The 27,422-nt window shown below is 41.8% G+C and overlaps 3 protein-coding genes across 3 annotated transcripts in view; all 3 read right to left on the bottom strand.

Annotated features, from left to right (window-relative positions):
* Window positions 1-4,013: 4,013 nt before the first annotated feature.
* The window catches only part of foxc1a (forkhead box C1a), a 32,478-nt gene continuing 9,069 nt past the window's right edge, over window positions 4,014-27,422 (bottom strand). The window contains exons 2-3 of the mRNA XM_047590142.1: window positions 10,018-10,094; window positions 4,014-6,079 (exon numbers count right to left, since the gene is read on the bottom strand). Of these exons, the coding sequence (XP_047446098.1) occupies window positions 4,548-5,969 (1,422 nt within the window). The 5' untranslated portion in view covers window positions 5,970-6,079; window positions 10,018-10,094 and the 3' untranslated portion in view covers window positions 4,014-4,547. The remainder of the gene's footprint in view (window positions 6,080-10,017; window positions 10,095-27,422) is intronic.
* Window positions 11,615-14,846, bottom strand: LOC125011115 (forkhead box protein F2-like). Its single transcript, XM_047590143.1, has 2 exons — window positions 13,426-14,846; window positions 11,615-12,146 (listed from the first exon to the last, which is right to left on the bottom strand). Exons 1-2 carry the CDS (start codon window positions 14,486-14,488, stop codon window positions 11,971-11,973), a joined length of 1,239 nt encoding a protein of 412 aa, XP_047446099.1. The 5' UTR covers window positions 14,489-14,846; the 3' UTR covers window positions 11,615-11,970.
* foxq1a (forkhead box Q1a) lies at window positions 16,066-17,441 on the bottom strand. Its single transcript, XM_047590145.1, has one exon. The coding sequence runs from the start codon at window positions 17,284-17,286 to the stop codon at window positions 16,450-16,452; it is 837 nt and encodes a 278-aa protein (XP_047446101.1). The 5' UTR covers window positions 17,287-17,441; the 3' UTR covers window positions 16,066-16,449.

Genomic DNA, 27,422 nt, shown 5'->3' on the forward strand with positions numbered 1-27,422 from the left:
TAAAATGAAACTACACTTGATAATAAATTACTGTATGTGTCATGGTGTATAATTGGGTCATTCAAGACCTCTGTGCGTAAAATGTGCTATAATTAGAAACCGCAGGCCCGCACTGCAGAAAAGCAGGTTTTGTGTGACTTGAAGGCAAGTCTGTTCGTTTTTTGAGGTATCTCGCCAAGGCTGCCGGGTTATTCGCAGGTCGGCCGTTTCCCCCTCGGTCTGAATTCACAGTACCCCATTATCCCACCAGCCCAGCGGTTATGAGTTCTGCACGAGCTCACTTCTTTTGATTTGAAGAATTCAGGACCATTATTTGATTCAGGAGCCGTGTTTACGCCCCCGTGCTCTGCCTGTTTTGACAAAGCCGAGTGAATCATTTCTTTGGAAATTATCATTTGTCTTTACAATGAGACGTGCAAAATAAGGGGCTGCATGCGGGGGTTATTTTTTCCCTCAGAGAGACAAGTGTTGGACCTCCAACCTTTCGCTCGTTTGGCCGCAGAGCAGACAGAATTTGCGTCTATGAGCACCTAATTAGAAACAGATGGTGCTTGGAGCAACCGAGAGCTAAAACACAGCATTTTCCATACAGAGCTGCGGTCACTCAGCCATACAGGTGCACACAGTCTGCAGGGACTCAAGGAGCCTTTAGTTCATTTCATTTCTATTCCCTCCACCTTTTAAATTTAACGGAACATGGGATGATTTACAAAGCGCTTAGACGAAATTAGAAATTACGCATTTATAAATTTTGGTTTGCAGGTAGTTTCTCGGGTGTAAAGCACTGAAATTCTTTTTGGACATATATCGTAAATACTGTAGGTAGATAGCGTAACAGTGCAAAAAAATAGTCAACATTGTAGAGACTGTACAACCGAAAACAATAGCTGACAGATGAAAGAAATAGTTTGGTTCCTACTGGCCACTAAATAAAACTACATTACAACTTTCTGTGACCCTTCACCATGACAAACATTCATTGTAATTCGCGTCAACGTGAATTTGCCCACTGGATAGTCACACCTTTCTGGCCAAAACAAAAGGTGAGATTTTGCCTCTCATTTGTTGCTTGTGCATAATTAATTGACATAATACTAGCTTTAACACTTCGGTCACAATAGACATTACGGGTTAGTTCTGACATCCGACCACACTGTTGGCAAATATAAATTAAATAGCCTACTCTATATATTTGTCTGTGCTATCATGAAATAATATTTTTGTTACTGGATATCAGGTGTTTACGGGAATGTCTTGAACTTTGACCTGACCTCCCATCACACGGCCCAACCCACAACACAGCGCGCCTATTGCAAGTCAAGTGTGTGGCATCACAAATTCATCAGATATAGACAGTTCGGATTTCTTTTTTTTTTTTCTTTTTTCCTGTAAGCGTAAATTGTGCTTCACAATATATTAGGCGACAAAACCACCAGAGGAAAAAAAAAGAAGTTACTTCAAAACACCTTTGTTTTGTCATCAAGTAAAAATTCACATCAAAGACGCAGATCTGACTTGTTAAATATTAAAGACGTGGCCAACATAGACGGCTTTTGTCTTTGCTATTTGACCCAAAGCAGCGAGGGAAGTTTTGCATTTTCAGGAATGTAGCGGAACGTTTCAGGAAGAAGCAGAGTGAGACTTCCACACAGGCGTCAGACAGTGGTACCCAAGCGTCTGCGCGTCAAGGAGCCCTAAAGAAGACTCGAGTCCCGATTTAAGAAAAGGATCAGAGCGTTTTGTTGTGAGAAATAACTACAATAACCGTCACCCCTGTGAGGGTAGGTGGGGACACAGTGTAGCTGTAAGCCAAAGAAAAACAACAACAACAAAAAAAACCTAAATATCAATCATTCTACTTCCGAAAAGGGAAATGAAAATGAAGTTAAACTGTGTACACATTTTGTTGTGGGAGCCCTCGGGGCAAATTAAAGTCTCCTGGCTCCACACTGAAGAAAAAAAAAAAAAAAAAAAAGGCCTCAATGCTAATTACAGTATCAGCTCAGAATCATACTAGCTCTGGTCTTTTTTTATTCTAGATTCTGCATATGTGTGGTTCGCGCCAGAAACATTGTGTTCACCACATTTGCAGCTTTAACAAATTAAAATCGCGTGGAGCTCCATATTCCCATCGTCCTTGTCTTTCTTTCTTTGTGTGTTGCTATGTCCTGTTACATTGTTGATGGTGCTCTGGCGGCCGACATCCTCCTCATTGACCCTCGTCTCCCTCTCTGCCTTTTCCGTCTCATGAAAAACGATTCCAGCTCTCTGATTGAATTTTATTCCTTCCTGACCTGGTCCATTCTGTGAGAGCGCCATCAATCTTTCGACTAACACGACGTTTGTTTATTAGGCCTACACTTGGGAAAGTATCTAATGACTTTTATGAGCCTGATTATGTTGCAATCGTAGGGCTGGAAGACGCACACAACCGTTTCGTCCTGCACGGACAAAAGCATATTTATTATATTTTATTCATAAAAAAAAGGAAAAAAAAAAAACAGACTGCGCTTTAAGGGTTTATATTTAGTTTGAAATATGCGAGTTCCCTGCAGCCGTAACATGATTTTTTGTTTGCCTTCCTTTTCGTCTTGTTAATGAAAAGCCAAACGTGTCCGAGAAGATTTAATGAATAAGAAAGTCTACACCACCCTGAAATCTTAGAGACAGGGGTTTGTAGCCTGTCGTGGTATGACAGGCTGCTTGATCATGGGTTAGCTTTGGCATGGCGTCTGTGAAAAGTCGGTGGGGAATGTTGCCCTCCCTTTCTGTTTGAAATCAAACTATATATATATATAAAAAAAAATGAATTAAAAAAAAATCTAAATAATACACAAAAAGACAGAGTGAAATAAGTATTACAGTGTAAATATGGAAATTACAGATGCATAGCGTAACCGTTGTTATTGTTATCATAAAGTTTATTGATGAGTATTATGCATCTTATTATATAAATTCCAAATGCTGTTATTTTCATGTAGGACCATTTAAATATATCCTGTTTTCCGGTTTTGTTAAAGTTTATTATTATTATTATTATTATTATTATTATTGTTATTGTTATTCTTCTTATTATTATATTCCTGCAGCCTATTACTTTTACACACGCATTCAAGTAATATATATATATATATTTAAAGTATGCATTTATTGCAAAACATAAAATAAAATAAAATAAAATGTTTCCTTGTTGTCTACAACTGACAACCAATACATTTGTTTACTTTTTTGTTCTGATGAAACTGATACAAACCTTTTTAACCCTAAGTGTAAAAAATAAAAAATAAAAATTGCTTTTACAATAAAAATCTCAATATAAAGTTCTAATCAACCGCATTTGTCCCTGGAATTAAATGCCACACATAAAAATAACCAGGCTGGGTTAGGCTGCGTACAATAAGAACGTGACGGCCATACGTCTCCATTCGAGTCACGTCAAACTGGTGAGAATTGAAACATCAAAACTGAAGTGACAACGGGACTATCTTTGGCATGCGTGGTATGATATTAAGTAAGCACTGGTATGCGCCAGTAAACACACAACGCAGGCCAAAACAAAGTTGGGCTGTGTCCACGCTGTTGCAGGTTTATGGCTCAGGGTCAACGTGATTTCTGATCGTCTGTTAAAAGGCATGAACGTCTTTAATGTGACGGCGAAAATACACACCGTATATAATGTGTGAACCTGAAATTTAAAAGTCTAGAAATAAACACGTTCCTTCTTGGACATGCGCACACTGATCGATACTAAATTGCCCTTTTTCATTAAGGTTTTCAATGAGAAGATGAAAAGAAAGAATGCTTCCAGAGCAGCCCTGCTTTTTCTGAGAGTAATATAAATATTCCTATTTTTTCTTAACTTTTAGATTTTTTTTTAATAAAAAAAAGAAAGAATCACACCACTACATTTTCAGATTAATAACGAGGAATTACACATTTAACTTGGACCAGACTGAGTGTAAAATATCACTAGCCTGGATTCAAGTCTGTAAGAAACGAGGCGTAACTTTAACTCACATAAAATGACAATTTATTAAACAAACAAACAAATCCTTCAGAATACTTTTCAACAAATGAAGAATCTTTGAAATAGTACGGCGATATACAAGTTCCTTTTTCTTACTTTTATAATGGAACAAATTTTTTGGACAATTAAGGCAACTCAATTTCGAAACACTTCTTTTTTTTTAGTGTTTGGTCCATAATATCCGGCTACAGTTTTAGAAATAAATTACTATATGCAATTTACACGTTCACGAAAAGTGACATTTCTTTAATATATCGCATAAAAGCCACAAAAGCGAAGAGAGACTTACGTGTTATTTGCAGTAACACTGTTCTTTAGAAAAACCAAGATCAAGTCTTTTCTGTTTGTGTTTTCTGTCTCACATTAGTCCATTTGGTGTGGGCAGGTAAGAAGGGCCAAAAAAAAAAAATTAAAAAAAAAGGAAAAAGAAAAACGTTGAATTTTACTGGAAGAGTTCAAACACCGTGAGGAAAATACTGAGCCTGTTTTGTTTTGTTTTGTTTTGTTTTTTTTAGTTTGGTCAGAACTTGCTGCAGTCATATACGAAAGCTCCCGAAGTGCGATAGATGGATTGGCTCGGTGGGAATGACATCTGACAGCTGTTATTCCCATTCACCGGCGAGTTATTCAAGCCAATTCTTTGGGATTCAAACATCTCTCGGACTGAATGGAAGTTCTGCTGCTGTGCTGGGTAAGCTGCGCCCAGATGGCCCAGGTCTCCGGCCTGGTTGAGGTACCATGAGGTCAGCCTCCCTTGGTGGGGATGGTGGCCCTCCTGCCCAGAGTTTAGATTACCGTGGGTCAGGGAAGATGAGGTGGTTGTGACTGAGTAATCTGGCAACGTTTCGTCCACGGTGGTGCTCGGTGCCAAGTGGCTAGACCTGTCCCCAGCGTATAGGCTCATGGCTTGCATGTTACAATGATAGGTTGCATTGGAGGTAGTGGAGATGGAGTTTTGGTTACAGGGCGAACTATAGACAGACGTCTGATTTGGAGAATAGTTTAGGGACAAAGACGGTGTTATACCTGTCCTGGTGGAGGCGTTGAGGCTGGAGGTGAGCTCAGTGGCCCCTTGTGGAGACCCCCGGAGGGAGGTCATGATGTTGTCTACGCTGAAGCCCTGCGTCGAGGCCTGGCCGTGGTGCTGGTGGTGCTCGGAGCTGTCCATGCCGATGGACCTACTGGAGGGGATGCTGTGAGGGCTCCCGCTGGACATGCTGCTGCTGCTGTCTGGACTCTCGATTTTGGGAACGGTGCTCAGAGAGGGCGAGTCGGCCTGCGGAGGCGTGACTGCCCCGTTCTCAGTCTTAATATCCTGGACCCTCACGGGCTGGGAGCCCTGCACCGGCTGCTCCTGCTCCCGGCCCTGCTGCCTCGGCCCCGGGTCCTTCTGCTGCCGCTCTTCTTTCTCTTTCAGCGCGTCCTTCTTCTTGAACCGCCGTCTCCTCCTCAGGAAGCTCCCGTTTTCAAACATGTTGTAAGAGTCCGGGTCCAGGGTCCAGTAGCTGCCTTTACCGGGTTTCTTGTCATCACGGGGCACCTTGACAAAACACTCATTCAGAGACAGATTGTGCCTGATGCTGTTCTGCCAGCCCTGCTTGTTGTCTCGGTAAAATGGAAACCTTTCCATGATAAACTGGTAAATCCCATTCAGGGTCACCTTCTTGTCGGGAGAGTTTTGGATAGCCATGGTGATGAGCGCGATGTAACTATAGGGAGGTTTGACCATATCCTTGGGTTGAGGCTGCGGGGTGTACGGTCCATACGCCCGGGCCATGCTGGCAGGGTACTGGTCATGAGCCGCATGAGAGTACATGTTCATAGGTGCTGGCATCCCCGTGTATCCCCCACCGGCTGCGGCCCGGTAGTAGCTGGGGTCGCTGCTGATGTACGGCACGACGCCCAAAGAGTTGGGACTGGAGACGGAGTAGCGAGCCTGCATGTCTGTACTTTGATCCGGCGAAAATAAAGCTCCAAAATACGCAGATGGAGAGCTCCACTTCTCCCTCCTCTGAAGGCTGGGGCGCTCAAATCACAGTTCCTCGTTGCCTTCTGCAAAAGAAAAGGAGCGTAAAAGTCTTGGTCGCGGGTGCAGAGAGCTGCGTTTAAGCCGTCCCCATCCTCGTGTCCCTATGAAACGCACATTGAAAAAGTTCTGAACTTTGGACATCCGTCACCACACAGGACTTTTGCGCAGTTAAATTCTTTCCTCCTTTTTGCTGCCAGGGAAGCTCCTCCCAGAAAAGTGCTCGGGTCGTCCAATGGGAAGTCGGGCCGTACGAGGGGAGCGAAAGAGCTGCCCGGCCACACTCAGGGCTTTTTAGAAAAACTAGAGGAGGTGTTGGTAACTCCCAGCCCACTCCAGCCAAGACTTCAGACGTGACAGAGCAACTCACATGTACACAATCAGATCCTGGAGTGCGTATTCCTGCACGCTTTGTCAGTGAAAGACATCCCCTATCAAGCATATAAGTTGTTTTGATAAAAGAAAATCAGCAGCTATATTTTAAATGTAGAAATCCATCAACTATAAATTACTTTCTCATTACAGCATTAAAATAATTCTGTTATCCTCCCCAGATAAAATCCCAATTTACGCACATGGCCCACTCTGTACTTTAAGGGTCTATTACCTTTAATAAGAAGTTAATTATCGTGTTTTAATTTTTACTAGAAAGTGTACTGACACCAGTTAAAGCAAATGGCGGCGTTTACGTGCAGCTCAAGGTCTTTAAAGTGCATTTTATTAGTTGAAAGACTCAACACCAGAAGCAGATCGGCGAGAGATCAAAGCAGGAAAGGCCCTCGCATCGTTGGCAGAGGGCGGTTTAGCGCGATCTCATTACAACGGGAATTAAAGACAGTTTGGGCAAAGAGTGAGCAGAGGTGTGAGAGTTTATTCAAGAAGGAAAAAAGCATTTAAAGACGATGGGGCCAAATGGGGCGCTTTGCATGTGTGGCTTTTCTGCGAAATGTTTGAATATCTGTTGTGCTGTGGTGTTGACGAACCAAAGAGAATTTATCTTCCCAGTAACTTATTTATTTATTTAAGGGCAACTTAGAACAGTTTAGAATTGAGAAATAATTATTCACAGACACAACTTTATTTATTTTTATATTTTTTTATTTTTTAACGCATGCACCAATATTCAATTCATCTTGAAACATAAAGAGGGGGTTCTCATTTATTTAGTACCGAATGAATGGAGGCTAAATATTAAACCAGAAAACAACGCGAAGATTTTTTTTTTGGTGCAAAATAGAGAGAAGTTCAACGAGCCGACCGCGGAGGCCTTTGCGTGGCCCTGCTGTCGGGGGCGACTGTGCATGAAATTGTTAATGATCATTGTGAGGCAAAGTTACAGTCCCAATACCGCTGTAATCCTCTGCAGGTCGTCTTAATTAAATGTCCGTGCAGTGGCCTGGTGCTCCGTCGGTTTCTCCTTACATGGACCCGGGCATGAACTTTTTCCACCGCCCTGGGCTGTTTACACAATTCACGACGGGCCTTTTACTTAATACCACGGCCTGCCCACCCAGTCCCCCTTAACTCTTTATTATTTAACCTACCCACGACTGAAGCACATGGAAACTCGCAGGCTTAGTGTCAGATTAATTCAAACATGCGCGCAATATTTTATATTTATGGGTATTGGCATTTTTATTTTTTACCATCACAAATAACGAGACAGCAATTATTTTATAAATAAAGTTATGCTATTTATACGTGTAATATTTCACTGTGATGTAGGCACATGTTCTAATATTATTTGGTTAAAATTTAAATGAACTTTGCGTCATCTTTTTATCGTTTTATTGTTATTATTTATGCCCTTGCCATCCCTACACCCACCGCCCACACCACCACCACACGCACATACACGCGCGTTTATGGCATCTTGGCACATGATCAGATAAATGTAAGAGTATTGTTCTTTAGACGGCGGTATAGTTCATTATAACAAATGCTAATTGTGGCATTAGAATGAACAAACTATTTACTAAATCCGATTTCTTGATTCAAATGTTGATATGTTTAACACACAATAAGAAAAACTACTAATGATGTGATTTAAAATGAAAAACGATCCTCCTGGAGGTAGAAAGAAAAAGAAAGAGAGCGAGGGGCCCGTCATCACGTGGGCTTGGCGCCCTCTTGCGTTCAGAAAGGGAACCGTTCTGCAGGTCTGCACGTTTCTTTACTTTCTCCATCAGATTTCACAGAATTCGTCTCGTGAATTATTCGTAAACATAATAATAATAATTTTAAAAAATATACAACACCCTCCCTGTAACTACCGCGATCAACTTCAACCAAGGTTTATCGTTGTCATTTCAACCATTTATAGCAGGTGTAGTAGCTACATATTGAGATGAGGGCGCATTCCTCCAAGACCATGGAGCTGCATGAAGACACAGGATTAAGTACAACACAAGTAACCGACCACACAGTGCATGTGTCCAAGCTTCTGCAGACACTACTGAACAGCACTAACAATAGAAACAGTACAAACGGTGTAGACAGTGCAAAACAGTTGGGAGACAACACGGGAGAAGACACTACACAACAACATTGAGTAGTCTGATAAACAGACCAACAGAGCATGAGTTGGGGTGACAGTAAACTTGACTGATTAGCAGCATAGTGTGTGCAAAGGATGTAAAGATGTGCGCAAAGGGCTGTGTGTAGGTTATGATATTGTGATTGTGAGTAGGTGTGTCTGTGTGTATTGTATGTCTTCAGTACAGTTTCAGCATTTTCAAGAGTCTGAGTATGCATGTGTGTCAGTGTGTGTGTGTGTGTGCTTGAATGAGGGTCCAGGGTATGGGGGGGGGGGGGGGGGGGGGGGGGGGGGTGGGGGGGGGTTAGGGGGTGTTTGTTTTTAATGTAAAGCATACATTTTTTATACGTATGTTTTTATGTAAGTGCTCCATAAATAAAGTTTGATTGAATGACTGATTGATTGATTGATTGAATGAATGATTGAATGATTGGATGATGTTCCCTATATTGGTCTAAACCATAATTGAGTATGGTCATTGTTAAGATTCACAGGAGTTCCCTTGAGTTGCATTTGGGACATTTAAAATAAAAAAAAGTTGCAGAGCATTTATTATAGAATGCTGCCACCTTTTGATCTACTTCAGTACTACAACCACGGACAGACAGAAGAGGGCAGAGGCTGCCATAAAAGTTCTGCTCTGAATGACATCATGCATCATGTGCTGTTCACACAGCACACTGATAATTAACTGTGCTATAAAATCGTTTTCTCTGGCGGTTCTTTGCACCTCATCCGTTACAGATATTAGCACATTGTCTTTCTCAACATTTCTCTCACTTAACACAAAAATGCAGTTTCATTAAGCCTCAATAAATCTTTCATTTGCTTCCAGTAGCAATCGTTTTTTCAGTGCAAAAAGATGATATTGGCTCACAAGCAAATGTGTGTACAAGCATTATCAGTTAAGTAAACCCAGTGAAATTATCTAAACCTTGCCCTCCATCAAAATGTGTTTATCCTTACCATAAATATAACCAAAATAATTATATTAAAATAAACTCTCCTTAAACAACTGAAGCACAACCGCACAAGAAACTATTTCTGAAATAAGTAGAATATACACTTTGGAAGTATTTAACTAGAATAAACATGTCCTTAATACCATAGAATAATGGTGCTAAAGGGAATTAACGATCATAGCAACAATTCTTGCCTATTTTCTTACTTCTTTTCTAAACCGGGACAATGACATCTATTTATTTTATTTTTTCTTTAATGTAATTATCAAAATAATGTTCTACACAAAAAATGTGATTTTTAAGCTAGGTCAGTGAGAATTCATTCAGAGAATTCATCCTCACGGTCTATTATATTGAGTAAGTTCAGCGTTCAGTGGCTCCTACCTTGTACTCGTCCCTCTTGAGGTTTCCCGCATCGTTCTTTTCTGTGGAATCTCTTGGATAAACACACATTTGAACAACTTACTGCTGCCAGCTTCTTTATGGTCTTCTTTCTTCTTCTTTTTTTCTTGGTCACGTCAAGCAGCACCAGCATCTGTGTCCCTGAAAGCAATCACAGTAACAACAGCGCAAGCTTTGAAACACAATTATGTTGCTGACTCTATTCATTTTTATTTGTTGGCAGTTTCAGTGCATTAACATCGTGTTAGTTTTCTGTTCGATCATATTTTACATATCTTTAATGTTCATTTAAGACATTAAATCGCAGCCCTTGTGTCAAAGTTAATAGGCTGCTTTGTGGTCAGGAATTGACTAGAACACATTTCAATAAGTGAAGATAACTGAGGGGCTGAAACTTTCTCCCTTCTTAAATGACTCATTTGCCTTGACAGACATGAAATGACTATGCAGCACATCATGTTAACTGCGAAGAGAATTAATAAAACAACAATCGCTGGTGGCTTATTTGAGGTTGGATTTGTGGAACACCATCTGTATACAACACGTAAATGGTCCCATTTTATCCATATGGATTTATCCAGATTCAGAACATGACTGCATATGTAAATTTATATAAATCTCAGACCAATAATGATATAAAACCTGAACATGACATGACACTCTTCAGCACCGTGGAAAGCAGAGACACCAATAAGCTCGCGGTGCAGCTTCTGCTCTTTGAGGAAAGGTAATTTTGCAGTAAATATAACATTAGCAAATGTCACGTGGTCTTCATTTGTGTGAATGTTAATATCACAAATCTAAGTCTGTGATACTTCTCAGAAGTGGTTTCATGCAACACAACATATTCTCTCCAACAAAAGCCACACTTGCTACACATTCACACAAGTCGATTAACATTAAGTCCAGATATATATGGTTAGAGTGCGTTGGTTCTACATTTAACACTAAAGAGTCACTATTAGAGGAACAGTTGAATTTCCCTCATGTCTGTTAATGTCAGAAATCCACAAACACAAATATCATCTTGGTTTATTCGAATGTGACTCAGTTACCAACCGGCTGCACGATATTTAAATCTCAGCGGCATATTTTAAATCTTACAACTATAACGAGAACGAATTTTAGTTTGAGCGCTTCAACCCTCAGTCACCACTAGATGGCAGTGCAAACTAAGAAGAAGAAAGGAGAGGTTGTAATGTCAGGGTATCGCCTCAGCGTTATGTGCAAAGTTATCTCTGCACCAAGAGGTTTAAAAAATAATTCAATAAAACATAAAGAAGACACAAATTATACTTAAAGTATCCCCAGGCGTTCGAACAAAAACAGGACATGGTTACTTTATTTTTTTCCTACTGAGAAAATGGTGACATTTGAGGCATGAATGTCGTATGTGTAAATGAAGCCACAACTTCTTTTTTTTCCCTTTTGAACCAGCGCAAATTAAATCGAATCAATTGCCCTTCACATCCATCGTGTTTTAAGGGTGAGAAATGAAAAGGAAATGATGGAAGTCAGACACATTGCCCACAGACTTCACTGTTTAGAAACTATGCACAGTGCGCCACGCTTTTAGTCATCTCGCGACCGTGAGAAAGATGATTAAAAGTTCTTTCAGCAAGAGAAAAGAAAAGAAAAAAATGAAGGAGAAGACGGGAACCTCAGACCCTATAAGCAACATTTATTCTTTAGGACATTAAACATTTCCAAATAAACCTTTAAAAATAAATCTCTTTAATGGTTGACAGTTGCTGCAGGAAACTCTAGGAAGACAAAACGAAGTGCATGAATAATTCAGGTACGTGTATACGTATTTTTTTTAAAACAGTAAGATGCCAGTCAATGAGAGTGTGAAGTGCCACAACAAGTCCACCACATCAAAACCACTCCTTTAAAGAGATTATTTTCTGCTTCGAGTTTTCTCTCGCGAGAAACGTCAGAATGGATCCGGCTGAAGACATGTTCAGATAAAAAGCATCTGGCAGTTTCATTCTGGGAACTCGTCCGCGTCTTTTTGTCACATGACGCAGGGCTTTACGTCTTGATAGACGCTTTGGTGATGGTGGTGGTGGAGCTGGTGATAGTAAGATCCTCCGGTGCTGGGATGGAGGGAAGAGATTCCGTTTAGGTTTAACACGAATTCCTTCCTGTCACACACAGGAGACGAGTGGCTGGAGTATCGAGACAATCCCACTGTAAACAAACAGGACACGAGAGGTCAAGCCTTCATTTTAGTCCAGCTTAAGAAATTTTATTTCATTCAGGCCACCAAAACTTCGTTCTTCAATGTATTTTAGACGTAAATCGGTAGATGTCACTTGCTAGCTAGCTAAAGAGTTTATAATGTGGACTTCCTTTATTAAACATCTGAAATGCCTGACTAAGGCTATACAAGATTTAATATATATACACATATGGAAAGAACTTTTGGGTTGCCAGATCTGGGCGAAAACAGGTGATGATCATCACTCTGTAATAAAACACCTGCGTCCATAAATCCTTGCAGAACATTAATAATTGTGTTTTACATTAATATATATACCCCAGTTTAGAGACACGCAGTTAATAAATGCATTCTGATTATTCTGTCATTTTTCTGTTAATGAGGAAAGGAAAACAAAATATGTTGACGGAAGAGAATACATGGAGTTATTACTTTACTAAATTTACGTAAACATTTTTGTTAATTGTGATTTACATTCCTCAGTTATGGTCTATTTTTTAAAAGTGGAAAATTAAGAGAAAATGAAGCGGAGAAAAATATTTCTCTCTCTCTCTACATATATATATATATATATACGCTGTATAGCCTAACCATCAACTGAGCTATTTTAATTGGCCCCAACAAAAAAAAAAAATTGAGATGAATGAAATACTATTTTTTTTATTATTAATATTTATGACAACTGTTAAATTCATTCTCGTGTCTCATTCGCGTATTTTGTTACGACTGTGAATTGCATTTTTTTATAGATATAATCTAGAGGCCTCTAAAAGGCTTCTATGAAGAGACTTACATGGCACAAAAAAATGTGCACAAGACACCTTTTTTTAAAAAAAAATGCGTGATAAACAAGAAATAATTCTATTTTTTTGTTCTTGTTCTATTGTACTCCGATAACATAATATTAATCGTTGGCCTTGGTGTTCAGATAGGTCTGTTTTTTGCATTTAATTAAACAATCGCTCGGCATGTTATTCATAAACGAATGTGCATGTCCACCTCTGATGCTACTACCGACTTTCTTTAAATCTCTAAATAATAATAATAATAATAAAAAGTTTCAGCCACGTGTAGCCTGTATGCGAATTTTGCATAGAGTTGTGACATCTGCTTTTTTTATCTTTTTTTTTTTTTTAAACCAAGGCCAAGGCCTAGACCGAATCTAGTTAGTAACAGTGCAAATAGCAATCAGCACAAATAATTACACAGTGCATATATACATACATACATACAAAAGAGAGTGTGTACCTGAAATGTCTGAAGAATCTCGTGCATTGTGGTGCAGGTATCCTTGATCCAGAGAGTAAGATGACATCCCCGTGTGCATGGCAGAGGAGTTGGGGCTGTTTGGTGCCAGAGACTGCTGCTTGATGTACGAAGATACCCCAGGTGCACTCCAGTGTGAGGCCGCATTTGCATATGGAGACTGGCAGTCCAGGCTGCTCACCATTGCTGGGGGGGACTGAAGGGGGCTACTGCTGCTGTCCGGACAGTAGTCTGAGTTTGAGGCAACTTGACATGCGGCCATATACGATGATCCGGAGCTTGATGACATGTGCGGGGCGTGATGCGCTCCACCGAGCCCCTCGAACCCACCGGGAACCGTATTACCCATCAAGTCTAAGTTGTAGCTGTTGTGGCACGCCAGTGACCCCGAGGGATGCTGGAAATCATAGTTCTGCGGCAGCATGGACGCACCAAACCCGATGCCATTCATCATCCTGTACATTGGTTTCAGAGCCTGGCATTTCCTACGGAATCCCCGGGGTCTTCGACGAAAGGAGCCCTCCTCGAACATAAACTCGCTGCCCGGGTCGATGGTCCAGTAGTGCCCCTTGCCGGGTCTCCCCAAACCTTTGGGTAGCTTTATAAAACACTCGTTCAGAGACAGATTGTGTCTGACGGAATTTTTCCAACCCTGGTATGATCCCCTGAAGAAAGGGAATCGAGCCTGCAGGAACTGATATATTTCACTGAGAGTGAGCCTTTTGGTCGGCGAGCTTTGAATTGCCATCACAATCAGGGCGATATATGAGTAGGGGGGCTTTTCAGGTCGCCTCAAGCCCGAGTTTCCCTTTTTGCCTTTGGCTGATGCATTGTGCGCGCTCTCCATCACTGGCTGCGCGCTCAGCAGAGCTACACCCAGAGCACCAGCCGCTGGGCTGGAGCGCAGAGGATTAGACGGATCCAAATGTTGCTGGGAAATCTCGGTCGTCATGGTTGCGATTCTTTCTCTTTTTTTTTTTTTTTTTTTTTTTTTTACGGATTCGCACACTGCGAGATCTTTATACGTGGGCAAATCACTTTTCATGCGCAATTAGAGATTGCCTAACGTGATATTTAAAGAGGTCAGCGTCTCTCTGCGATGCTCTGAAATCAAGAAACCGCTGCTGCTCCTTCCTCTCTCTGTCCATCGCTGGCAATAATCCCAAAAGAGAGGGGAGATAAAACTCTTCGACTTTACTTGCGCATATCCACCCGGCCAAACACAACTCGACCACCTATCAGTTCTTAAATCTCTCTCACTGCCCCTCTATCCCCCCAAATCCCTCTAAGAAATCGGCAGGAACTACTCCCTCCCCATCTGGCCTGGATCCAAACTAGAAGCCGGACACGGCGCAGTGGAGTACGACGAATCTCCTCCCACGAATCACTTTCCAAAGCACCCTTGTCCACACTTGACAACCCAATATTAGGGACGGTTGCCTAAACCATATTGAAAAAAAAAAAAGTGATTGAGTTTGAACAAATCGTGCAAGAATGTGCGCTCACCACAGTGACTGACGAAGCCTGCTGGTAGCTTTAGATTGTACAAAAAAAAAAAAAAAAAAAAAAAAAATACGACAGGAGAAGTCCTGCGTCTTGATTTGTTTAGGTTCTGTTCAGGGTTAAGGCTCTGACATGAGAGGAAGCATGCTTTTTCCATCAGAGTGTGCCAACATACCACACACGGCGCGCAAGTGTCGGCATACCTCTCAGAGCATAGATCACATCCCCGGAGAAACGAATTTATTTATTAGAAAATCACACATTTAAATGTAAGTTTTGGGAAAACGCATCACTGAAATATGGGTCAGCTTAGAGCGAATCGTCACGATTCGGTCCCCAGCACGCTCTGACCAGCGTGTCAACAACATCAAGCTCGCAACCCCGCTGCGTCCAGGATGCACAGCTGCTTTAAAAGGAAATTTACTTTCTAGTCTCAGAAGAATAGGCCAACTCGGAGGACATTTCTTCCTATTGTGGATTCGAGTTCAGTCCGTTCAGGATGCGCCGTTTGTGTGAACCCTTTCCTGCGCATGTGTGGTGACAGAGGCGACAGCTATTTGCAGCGCCAGACAGAAAAACATAAATATTGGATGCCCCCTATCCGGCAGCAGCGAGTTTCATGGACACTGAAAAGTAAATACTAATATGGCAATTTCCTTTGGCATGCACAAATGGGAGACACAAAATATTTGACCTATTATTATTATTATTATTATTATTATTAGTGGTAGTAGAGCCAAAGTTAATAGGTTTGGTATTGTGTGCAGTCAGGGCATATATGATCCGTTAATGGGACACCATCTTTTAAAATCTCAAAAAGCAGGGAAATCTGTTTTCTCAAAAAATCTCTACACATCTGAACAAGCTGCAGTGGCAATTCAGCACAGGGTTAGACTTACAAGAAGAGGAGGCCCACGTAGGAGGCCCTTGGTGAACGTTCAACCAATCCCTAGATTTTGCGAGGTGGAGTCATGTGAACACACGCCCTAAAAAACATTAGCCCACTCGAGTTGCGTCTGCAACAGGTGTTCAGACAGGTGTCAGTCTTCTACCGCTCCACAACAACCTCCATGACCGCTGCTGTGTAATTCAAGTCAGAGACAGAAAACGCACACAGTATCCGCATGAGTTCGTTTTTTATTTCACCGCAAAGAGCTTCTGAAACACACACAAGGACGAAGTGCGCATTTTAACACGTCTGTTTAACACATAAAGTGAATGGTCTGATCAGTAACATTCGCAACAAACACATGTATATCGGTGGATGTTTTAAAGGAAAATAACCAGAGGTACAGAAAAATAAAAATAAAATAAAAAGTTTAACAACATGCATCCAAAATATAATGTCAAATCCAATTTAGTCCCAAAACAGAAGTAAACGGGTTTTATGGGCCTCTGGTGTTTGCTTCTTCCACTGTATCCATCATCAGTGCATAATGACTTTTTAAAAAAAAAAAAAAAAAAATCACAAAATACCATAACAGACAGATGCTGGCAGGCTGTCTAAAGCATCCGACGGCCGTAGACATTAGCCACATGCGCTCCACAGGAGTCCATATGGTAAGGTGCCTTTGCGTATGGAAATGATGCAGGTGTATTTAAATGATGCATCGTTAGTTCAGAGTACCACGGCCAGGTTACGGCAGGGCGCACGGGTAATTGTTCTTTGTTTAAGTCTCCCTTGAACGGCTTGCTGAGGATGCTGTCGATAGCAAAGGAGCTGGTAAACTTGGGACAGGAATCAGTCTGGCTGGCCGGAGCGGACTGGTGGACGCGCTGCGGCTCCTCTGCGTGCTGGGGAACCTCTTGCTCCATGTTGAACTTTTTGTTAATGCGTTTTCTTCTGCGCCGGAACACCCCATCAGCGAACGTGTATTCGCTGTGGGGATTGAGCATCCAGTAATTGTCCTTTCCCCAAGGTCTGGAGGGGTCCCGGAGCACTTTGAGGAAACAGTCATTCAGAGACAAGTTGTGTCGAACAGAATTCCTCCAGCCGGTGTAGCTGCCCCTGAAGAACGGAAACTTCTTCATTAGGTAGTCGTTTATTTCCGCCAAAGTCAGTCGTCCAGTCGGAGAGTCCCGGATGGCCATGGCGATGAGAGCGATGTATGAAAAGGGGGGTTTGGGTCTCCGTGTGTATGGCTTGGACTTGGTGCTGGTGCCGCCGCCGCCGCCGCCGCCACACGGAGTAACAGGTGAAGGGCTGTGCGCCACGCAGTCCCCATCCGACCCCAGCTCCTCCTCAGCAGCGAGGAGTGATGGCACAGTCCCCTCTGCATCAGTGGGCGCCTCGAAATGTTTCATTGCATAGTGACTTCCACAAATCACTTCCAGCTTCATGCTGAGTCTGAGTGTTGAGCAGAATCAGTCCTTCAAAGTCCGGGTCCGTTCGTGCGTCAAGACGCGGAGAGGTACACTGAACTGAATCCGGAGAAGTGCGTCTTTTCAATCATACCTGCCAGAGCACCGAAGCCCGTCTTACCTATAGTCTGGGTGAGCAACAGTTTATAGCGACTCACCTCAGGACCAACCCAAGAGGGCGGGGCAAGGATTTCAAAAGATTTCAAGCATCACAAAACATCTTCACATTGCGTGCATGACAGTCTTTAATAAAGCGGCGGTCATAATGAAAGTTTTCATAACCATATAATGTAGTATTAAGCAGTTAGTAAGAGACGTCGTTCATCCAGCATACCCATTCAATACAGCTACATTCTGACACACCTGGAATATCCATCAACCACCTTGGGACCGTTTCACCTGACACAACCAGGGGGCGTAAATTGCCTTTGTATTTCTAAGGTGCGGTGCCTGTAGGTAGTTTCATTTGTTAGTTACAGGAAGCACCTTTAACGGAGCCAAAAGTATCCCTTTGAATACACAGATTATTATTTTTTTTAACAGCCACATTATGATGAAAACAATGCGCCACACCGCTTTCCTAGGTCGGGGTGTAATATCTAAACGTCTGCCCCGTGCCTGGAGTCAGACATCCTAGTGCCCTCAGGATCCCTCACATCAAAGCTCCCTGCTTAGGTGTGAACTTTAGATGTCCATGCCAACTTTACAACACAAATAGAAACCAGTGTTATTGCGACTCTTATACAAATAGTGGGTCCTGTCCTTCCTGCTACTGTGTGCCAAGACAGTGAATTCCCCAAAGCAAATTACTTGTTATGATTTACGTTGTCTCCGAATCGAACGTTGTGGGGCTTTTGCAGGCCTTTTAGAAGACGAGAAGTCTATTGTGGTGCAATTCCAAGGAAATTGTGGTACAGTCATGACTAAAAGGTTAACAGTTAAAAGTCGATGCCTCATGCACCCTCGCCCAACCGCCGGGATCTCCTCCCACCCTTTCCCGGGTTCATTTAGGAATCACATTCAACTAATGAAGCCATGCTTTTTTAATTGACATTCTTATCTGTAACAACCAATTCGGTGGTTGTGTTGCAACAGAGTCAACAAATAGAGGAAAAATATTACACACCGCCTGGAAACCGAGGGTTGACATCACATGCGCGGATGTGTTATCGCTCTGTCAAATGGTTCAACTTTTGTTTATCCAAACTGCAGCGTTATGTGCGTAGGTTACACGTGTTCGTGCCGGTGCCACTGTTTTGATTTTTCAGGTAGGGTAATCTGTTTGTGTCGAGTGCGTGACACAGAAATCTGCGGCGGAGTCGCTATTTTGAAACGGTGTCAAGAGCGGATTTCTGCGTAAGCTGACCACACAATGACTGGGGCTCAGGTAGCATGTGTTCACACCGCGCGCTGCATGTAGCAGCCTGCGAAAAGCCGCCGCGTTTCTGTGCGTGTTTATGCACATATTGTGATCCGCCAGCATAGTCACGGCAATGACGTTTATTCACACTTTCAGCTCAGGTTAAAAATTAATACAGAATGTGTGCGCAATAAAGAAACACTAAAGTTGTACAATTCACATAAATAAAGTAAAAATGAATTCTTTGATACGTTTTTGTAAACCCCTGTCTTTTTGTATTGTGTACAAGTGTATTTCTGATTATTATTATCCCTGCAGGCATGTTAACAAAAGTAAACAACCTTATGAATAGTTTAAAATAATATCTGTCCATCATCCGCCTTGTAACTAGAGGCTCGGTGTTGCGGCTGTTCGCCTCCCCCCCCCCCCCCCCCCCCCCCCCCCCTGCCTCTGTTAAGAAACCAGTGTCATAAGATTTATGACTACATTAGATAACTGAAAAATGTGCCACCTTTCCTCCGACACTAGATCAGCGTGTGTTTTCATTAGCTATGTTTTTAAGCACACATACCTCCAAGCTACGAAAACGCAAGGCTTGAGCAGTTCACACACATGCCAATTAACATCTCTCTTGTCACGGTGTGAAATTGATTCTGGAGCCGAGCGCTGTCGCCGTAGCACGGACGGCCTTGGCTCCATCGTCTGTTGATACGTAGGAATGAGGAACACCGCCGAGCGCGCATCAGCCTTCTCTGATCAACACCCTGATGGCTGATTAAAGGGTTACACTGACGCAGAGTTCAACGAGTGTAATGAAACGAGTGTCTCTTGAATGCAGCATGGCTGCCCTCGGTTGGTTTTCCTATGATTTGGGAAGCCAGAGCTCAAGTGGGCAGAGCTGCAACTCATGAGAGAAACATACCCACTACCCTGTGATTTTCCAATAAGTTCGTTCTGTTAGGTTGTTTGCGGAGGAAAATAGTTTACAGGTCATTTGTTGGCGGGCACGAGGAAGAAGAATAAATATTCTTAGTTGGTTGCAGGTGTAAAGAACAAAGGCTAAAACAGCACAGGAAGGGAAACTTCAAATGTTGTGTGCAGTGACAGTAGATTTAACATAGGTCGAGCTGAAAAGGTCCTGCTCTTACGCCGAAACGCATCCGACGGCTCGGCTTCACGGATTTATGCTAACCTCGCCGATAACGCGATGCCGGTGACAGCTTGTTCATGAAATCACAACGCGCCGTGATTGGGAAAAAGAGCAGAGACAAAGGTTGAGACACATCGATCAGCCACAACCTTAAAACCACAGAGAGGAGAAGTAAATATTGGCCGTCTTGTGATGATACCATGTTCCGCTGGGAAACGTTTGGACCTGGCTTTCGTGTGGATGTTACTCAGACGTGTACCACCCACTTAGACCAGACCAGGCACCCACGCCACATAGCAGTGACACTCCTTAATGGCAGCAGCACAAGTGGAAATTTACTAGATCCCAAACTGATCAACTATCTACTACACTGGAACAAGCATGACCGCGGAAGTCCCTTCCCTTGTCCCACAGGCCCCCACTAACAACACCACAGGACACCCTCACACCACCCTCCATTTTCTGATGACTCACAACTGTTTCGGGGACACAAGGGAAACCTACACAATATTAGCAAGGTAGTCATAATGCAATGCCCGATTGGCAAATGTTTAGTCACCCAAACTTTATTGTGTGACTAATCTGCCGACTGACTAATCTGGGTAGTGACAGAATTTCAGACTAAGAAGTCCATAAAGAGCCTCTCTGTGCGAGACAAATGGAGCTCAAATGGGGCGCGAAGCGAGCCAGACCTAAGATTACGGCGCATTTTTAAACTACACGAGAGAAATATTCAAACGTCGTCGAGCATCCCAGCAATGTAAACTGATGCGGCAAATTCCTAAAAATAACCCGGTGAAGACTTCAAACTGACAAAGATTAAGTTTGCATAACTTCCCCTCGAGGCTTCTCGCGCCCTCTCTCGCTCCGAAAACAAAAGGCTTTTGCGTGCAAAGCTGGAGATCGTTTAAGATGTTCAGATGTCTCGCAGATGATCTAACCTCTAAGTGTAAAGATATGGGAAGCTTCAGATTCAGCGGCTCAGAATGCAAACAGGAGTTTTGCTTTGATTACTCTGCATTTTCTTCATGCCATTTATAGAAGTGTTTATTATCCCTGTGCAGTATGTCCCACCTAGTGAGTCACTCACTAATTATAGTATTCTGACAGCTATGTTTTCGAACCACATTGCCAGTGTCTCAGTGTTTAACGTGAGCATTATGGCCTTGCACAATCATGTGCGCGTCCTTAGTCATCATCAGACGGCTTTTTCCTTGATATTTGTCTCTACAAGTTTCTTCGCGTGTATCTTGACCCACCCCTCGAATGCATGCATCCCCTCTATTATGTATAGGTGAGACGCAAATTTAAAGGTGACAGGAAACTCAGCTCGAGTCGTCTCACGCCTCCTGACAGGAAAAGCAGCCATTAAAGGAGGAATGGAAGAAACAGGCCTTTGCCTGTTGCTGGTCTGCGGAGTTTCTATTTTGGTCTTGTCACTTAAGAGGCGAAGTGAATGAGCAGGCAAACAAATGGGAGGGGAAAATGTATTGAAGAAAAAAAAATAGCAAGGGAGGTACAGGTGGAGAGAGAAAGAGGTAGTGTAGTTTATATTGCTCAGAGCTTTTACTACTTCACTGTATAAATAAAAAAATATTCCAGGGAGTCCTGCTTATTTTTATTCATTTGTTTATTTTTGCATCATTTGCTGAACTGAGATATTTTTTTATGTTGTTTGCATTTAAATCTTCAAGTTAGAGATTGGCTCTCATGTGTTATTTTATACGTCTCCTGTCATGTGCAAATATCCTGTTAGACGCCTGTTGTTTCCATTACATCTTTACACATGATCTAGTGAAGCACCGTCAGCACTGTCATCCAGATATTTAGCTTTTACATCAACTTGAGTGAAAATCATAAATAACATCTGGAGCAGAAGTCACATGCAAAACAACCAACCAAGCATTTTATTTTCCTATTTTGATGTCTGCTTCCTGGAACAATGTCTGGCTGGCAAGCTAAGACACAAGACATAGGAAGAATTCATTGTTGTTAAAATCAAAAAACAAAAAAAGAGACAAGCATGCTTCTTATAAAGACTTCTGCGTGCATATCCAATTGAACTTTTCCCCCATTTTGAAACAAAGAAGGAGGAGGGAATGAGGTAAACTCTGCCAAAGACACTGCGCCGAGTGTGGGGCTGAGACAGGGATGTAGTTCCAAAAAAAAAAAAAAAAAAAAAAAAAAAATTGGGGAAATGATTTCCACACTGAATGGAGGTATAACGTCATAACAGCGTGAGGGATGATAGTGAAAGCATTGAGGGAAGGAGTCGATGCTCTCTCTATTTATTCTCTCTGGGGCTCTGGGTAGCGAGGTCTGCGCTGAGGCCTAGCGTGCAAGCAGACAGGGTCTCATAAGCTGTTACTGACGAGCAGCAGGGCTATAAAACTGTTAACTTCATCACACTGTGGCAGAGAAAGAGGGATGCCAGGTAAACACTGCAGCCTGAGTGTGTATGGAAGGCATTTGTGTAACTCAGAAGTGGGTGGCTCAACTTTTCACTTCTATAATACTTAGCCGAGTGTCACACAGGTTAGCCGTGCAAGTCCGTAGGCAGAGATGGCTCCCCAACGTTTACAACTACAGCAAGGGATGATACTGTTTCCTGAGTCACCAGTAATTTGTATTTTACTTCAAACTGTCACGGTTAAATGTTTTTTGTTTTTTTTTTGTCCATACTTTATTCTGCAGTTTTTTACCTTGCGCAACGTAAATGTTGTGCACAGATTAATCCGACAGCTGTTGAGCATTTATCATCTGTCCTGATCTCACAGTTTATAGACACACTGCTCCAGAGAGAAACATAAAGTGAAGTATGCACATTGATATGATTACGGTTCAGGTTTAATCATTACAGATTCCAGTTTTTGTTTTGTGAGTTTTGCACTTTCATAATATATATTACTGACCGTCTTCGGGCTGATGATATGATTTTTTTCAAGACGCTAATGCATTTATCTGAGGTGTTTGACTTTTAACGCTTGTTTCCTTTAAAACACCTTGCTATAAACGTATCTCTCTATGGGCCTCATTTATTTTTTTTAACCAGAATAAGAAATCACAGACCTACACTGTGCAGATGTCAAAAAAATATGCCACTGTGGAGTTACAAGCCGTCCTGCTAAATCTTAAATTTTCCTAACATATACAGAGTTGTTTCTACGAGGGAAATAATCAAGTATAAATATCCTTAGTTCTGAATCAGTGTAGCCAACAGCCTCGAGCTATTTTTTCTGCTCTCGTGACAAAAGACTCAGAACATGGCACGAGTAAAATAGAAAATTAAAAAAATGAATAACGCTCAGAACAGGCAGAGGCATGTTCCTAGATTTTCTGCTTGTGCATGTACTCATGTTGCCACAGCAACTAGTAAATCCTGTCAAATTCAATCACATTAAACTCAGGAGTTCAAAAGGGAAGCTGAAACCATCTGAAAACCGAAGTCAGGGTGTGGGAAAATGACATTTTTAAAATTACAGTCTTGAGGTTAGTGCGCCCGTCTTTACACTGAGTCACTACTATAGGTTCAGCAAAATAAATTTCCATGATATTATTTCCGTGTTACCGAGAACGTCAGCTGTTCTTCTTTCCTTCCCTGGTTGCGTGTTTCTGTTCTGATGCTGCCAATTCAGCAGTTCCGTGGAACTACAGCATGAAGTTGAACCAAACTGAAACAGCTGAACAATTGGCCCTTATTTCCTTCTCATACAAAGCGGGTTATATTCGAGCTGATGGCGCAGCTACCCAGAGGAACAGATGTAAAACAGACATGTAAACATTATGACATTCCTTATGACTAAGCTGAAGTAAAAGTTCCCTTGAGTTTTATTTCCTTAATCTGGAACCTCATTACTTCATTGTATTTGCTTTCATGTGATTTTTACATGTGCCTCCAATTAGTTTAGACAATTTTGCAATGTGTGTTTACACAAAGTTCAAATTTCTTTTTGCACCTTGTGCTAATTTTGCATTTTGGGATGATCAAGAAGCCATATGGTTTTTAAGCAAACCGCAATAAAAAAGATTGCATATCAGAAGAAAAAATAATACGATAATCCATACGAAACAAAGGTAGCTTAGCTAAATACATCTACTCAAGCTATCATTACCTGTGCCAAGCTTAACTTTGGTTCCCTTATCTCTGGACAGAAAGGAATGTCTGGTTTTAAATACGCACAGTTTGCATCATTGTATCTTCAGCACTGGTTACACTGTTTTCTTTTCCTTTTTACAGACAAGTACCAGTTTGACGACTGTCCAGAAATCTACAACCTTTATCGGCAAGACAATAGTTGCGTGAGGCCATGCTCTGGTGCCCTGTGCCTAAACATTTAAGGCAGCTTTCATAAATCAGCATGTGGGATCTTGATAAGAGTCATGATACTATCAACATCTTAATCACATTGTATTTGAAGTCTGCGTTTTTCAAGTTTAACACACTCAAGACCAGCAAGATCACCTCAAGCAAAAAACGTTTTAGTCATTTTGAAAGCTCATTAAAAAAAAAAAAAAAGAATAAATCTGTTAAACACTGTGTCAAATCCTTGACCTTAACTGCTGCTTATTGAGTGTACAGTAAAGAAAATTTCCTGACACATTGCATGTGTAACCGGGTGAAATGACTATTTACAGTGAACTGTAAATAGAATTAAAAAGCTGTCAGCAGGACTTAGCCTGCCCCAACCGTGTTTAACTTGTTTTGGCTGCCTTCAGGGCCTCCAAGTCTCATTTGTGAAGGCAGGAAACAAAAAAAAGAAAAAGAAAAAAAAAAAAATCTGCGCGTTGGGATCCCCTTCAAATGAAGTATGCTTAGATAATATCACAGTTACTACGTCTACAGGACCTGTTTGGGTTATTTTCATATGAGAGAAAAGAAGACAGGAGGAAAAAAAAAAAAAAAAGGCTCCAGCACAGACAACAAAGGGCCCTGCGTGCAAATGGGAGGAGGAACTCCCTTTAGGTAAGTGCCTGCCTGTAAAATGTTGGCTTTGCACGAAACCAACACAAGTCTACCTGCACACACCTTATTTACACCTACTCAGTTAGGAGTCAATCAGAGGGCAAATGCCATCCTGTCAAAAGGATTGAATGTAATAATGATCCGAGTTGATCTTAATCTTTTTCGTTTTATTTATTTCTTTTTTTGTGTTTGGTTGCCATTATGTATTTGTTTTTTTGTAACCAAGGCTGTCTTCACTAATTTAATTCCTCCAAATACCACAAAACGAGCTAGATATAAAAAATATTTACCATCGCAGATCAGAGCCACAGAGCAGTAAACCCACTGCAGCGTGTTTTCTTGCTTGTTTACAACAGCAGGTTCTGTCACTGATCACAGCATGACTTTGTAATCCGTGTTCCCCAGTGGCCAAACTATATTTTGGATTTAAATAAATGAGGTTATTTGGATAAAGGGAAATAAAAGTGACGTCTGGTTCTCATGTGGTCCCCGCTGGGTTCCATAAACAGATCTCCCAGGTGGTCTAAGTGTGCCGCGGACGAGTGTGCACTCACTGCTTGTGTTTCTTCGTGAGTGGTGGTTATTGCATGTTAAGAGAGAAAACCAGCACGCGCATGGACGACGGCCAAGTTCCTATTGATGGTGGCACGCTCAGCAGAGCCAAATGCAACCTGGCAGCTAAGTTTAATGATATTTATTTCCAAGCAACACGCTTCCAGACCTGTTCTGGATCTGTTCTCTCAACTGGACCTCAGCTCCGTTCAATGCTTCAAGTCTGGTATGAGTTTACTCGTAATGTCTGTGAATGGGGAATGTTTACAACATGTTTGATGAGTGTGTGCGAGTGTGTGTGTGTGTGTGTGTATGAACTACATGTGTGTGGGCGCGCAATGCTGCAAGTATGTATGCTGGATACTTGTACTGTCTCTAAAAGTGTTGCTGCACACATGCTGACAGCGGTAATGGATCTTTTCTGACAGTTTGGATACACACACTATCCTGAAGGTGAATTAGCCTGCTCCTACCTGCCATCCAAAGATAGATTAAACATCTCGGCTGCAGTCCACACATCTCTGTTCCTTTGGCCCTACCACAGAGCTGCATCAGGTCAGCACGGCCCAGCGGTAGCGCAAGATCAGACCCAGTCACAAAGACTGGCGTGGCAACAACGGTCGCCATTTTCTTGCTAGTTGCACGGCGCTAAGTTTGACAGTGGTGGTCACATAAAATCTTTAAGGCATTTTGTTATAATACGAGTCAATATTTGAGGAAAACATCAGGCACTGGGACTACATATAGTAAATTAATGTTTTGTTGCTCCCGTCTGTAATTATACCGTTAAGTTTTGGTCACTGTAGCTAATGTCTCAATTCCTGACAGCTGTATGGGTAGTAAATACGCCTAATTTGGATGATACCAAGACAGTTATGGGCATGGTAGTTTTGACTGGGTGCGGTCTACTAGCTATCCCGCTCCAAATCCACTCAGACTCCACCTCTGTGCTCATTTTATGGAGTTAGGAAGAGTCGGCGCAGCCAACATGGTGACGCTCCGTGCCACCCACATTGAACTTCTAAATTGCTCTTCAGGAATCCTACGGCTGACATGACAGAGGGTTCATCCATCTTTAAAGGCAGCGTTACAGACTCAATTAAGAGCAGACTTCACAGTTTTTTTTTCTCAATGGCTGGACCAGTCGATGCGGACTGGACCAGTGACATTCTTGCCATTAATAGTTTTGCTTGTAATGGGAAGGAACCTACCCGGAAATAGATCGTATAAACAGAGTTATAAATACTACAATGATCATTATCACTTCCTTTGAGGCGACAAAAAATGGTTTATATACTATAGTATCATTGTTAAAATAGTATTGCATAGGCTACTGTAGCTGCAATGACTGAATTAATAAATATATCAATTTCTGCTGGATTTACCAACCACCTTCCAGTGCATTTACTACAAAAACAGACCTACAAAACGAAGAATAATTTCTATTAATGTTACGCTTTAAGTGGGTGTAAGCAAACCTTTAGCAGTAGTTAGCATCTTAGCATGAAAGTTCTGGATTATACCGACTAGTCATCTGGGGCCTTTAGAGTTTCCATTTTATGTGGTGTCTGCAAATATGACACATCAAGTCAGATTAATTGTTGATCCCAAACTGGATCAGGTATTCTGTGGCATTAATATATCACACAAAAACTTCCTGCCTCCATTACTGTCTTTCGCAACTCTACCTCAGACAGAAAAACATTTTGCTATGTCTACATATACACTTCAAACTCTTTATTTTATTGCTTTTTGTAATGCTAGTAAATGTCTTCATCTGCTGTGCACTTTAGTTATTGTATACTTTAATGTTAGGATAATGTCAGTCTTTATTTGTTGTACCTGTGCACTGTACCTCTTCACCATGGGATAGTAAGAAATGTTTTTTGATTTCTTTGTATGGCTGGTACATGGGAAATTGACAATAAAGCTGGCTTTGACTTTTGTCTGGTTGAATAGTGACCCTGTACTGTCAAACCTCAAGAGGGCCCAGGCCAGTAACACAACAGCATAATAACCTATAAGTAATAAGTACAAGGAGAATGTTACTATTCAACAAACTACCTTTTAAAACAAACAAAAAAATAAGA

The sequence above is a fragment of the Mugil cephalus genome, chromosome 7, assembly GCF_022458985.1.
Source record: "Mugil cephalus isolate CIBA_MC_2020 chromosome 7, CIBA_Mcephalus_1.1, whole genome shotgun sequence".
In the NCBI taxonomy this organism is placed as follows: domain Eukaryota; kingdom Metazoa; phylum Chordata; class Actinopteri; order Mugiliformes; family Mugilidae; genus Mugil; species Mugil cephalus.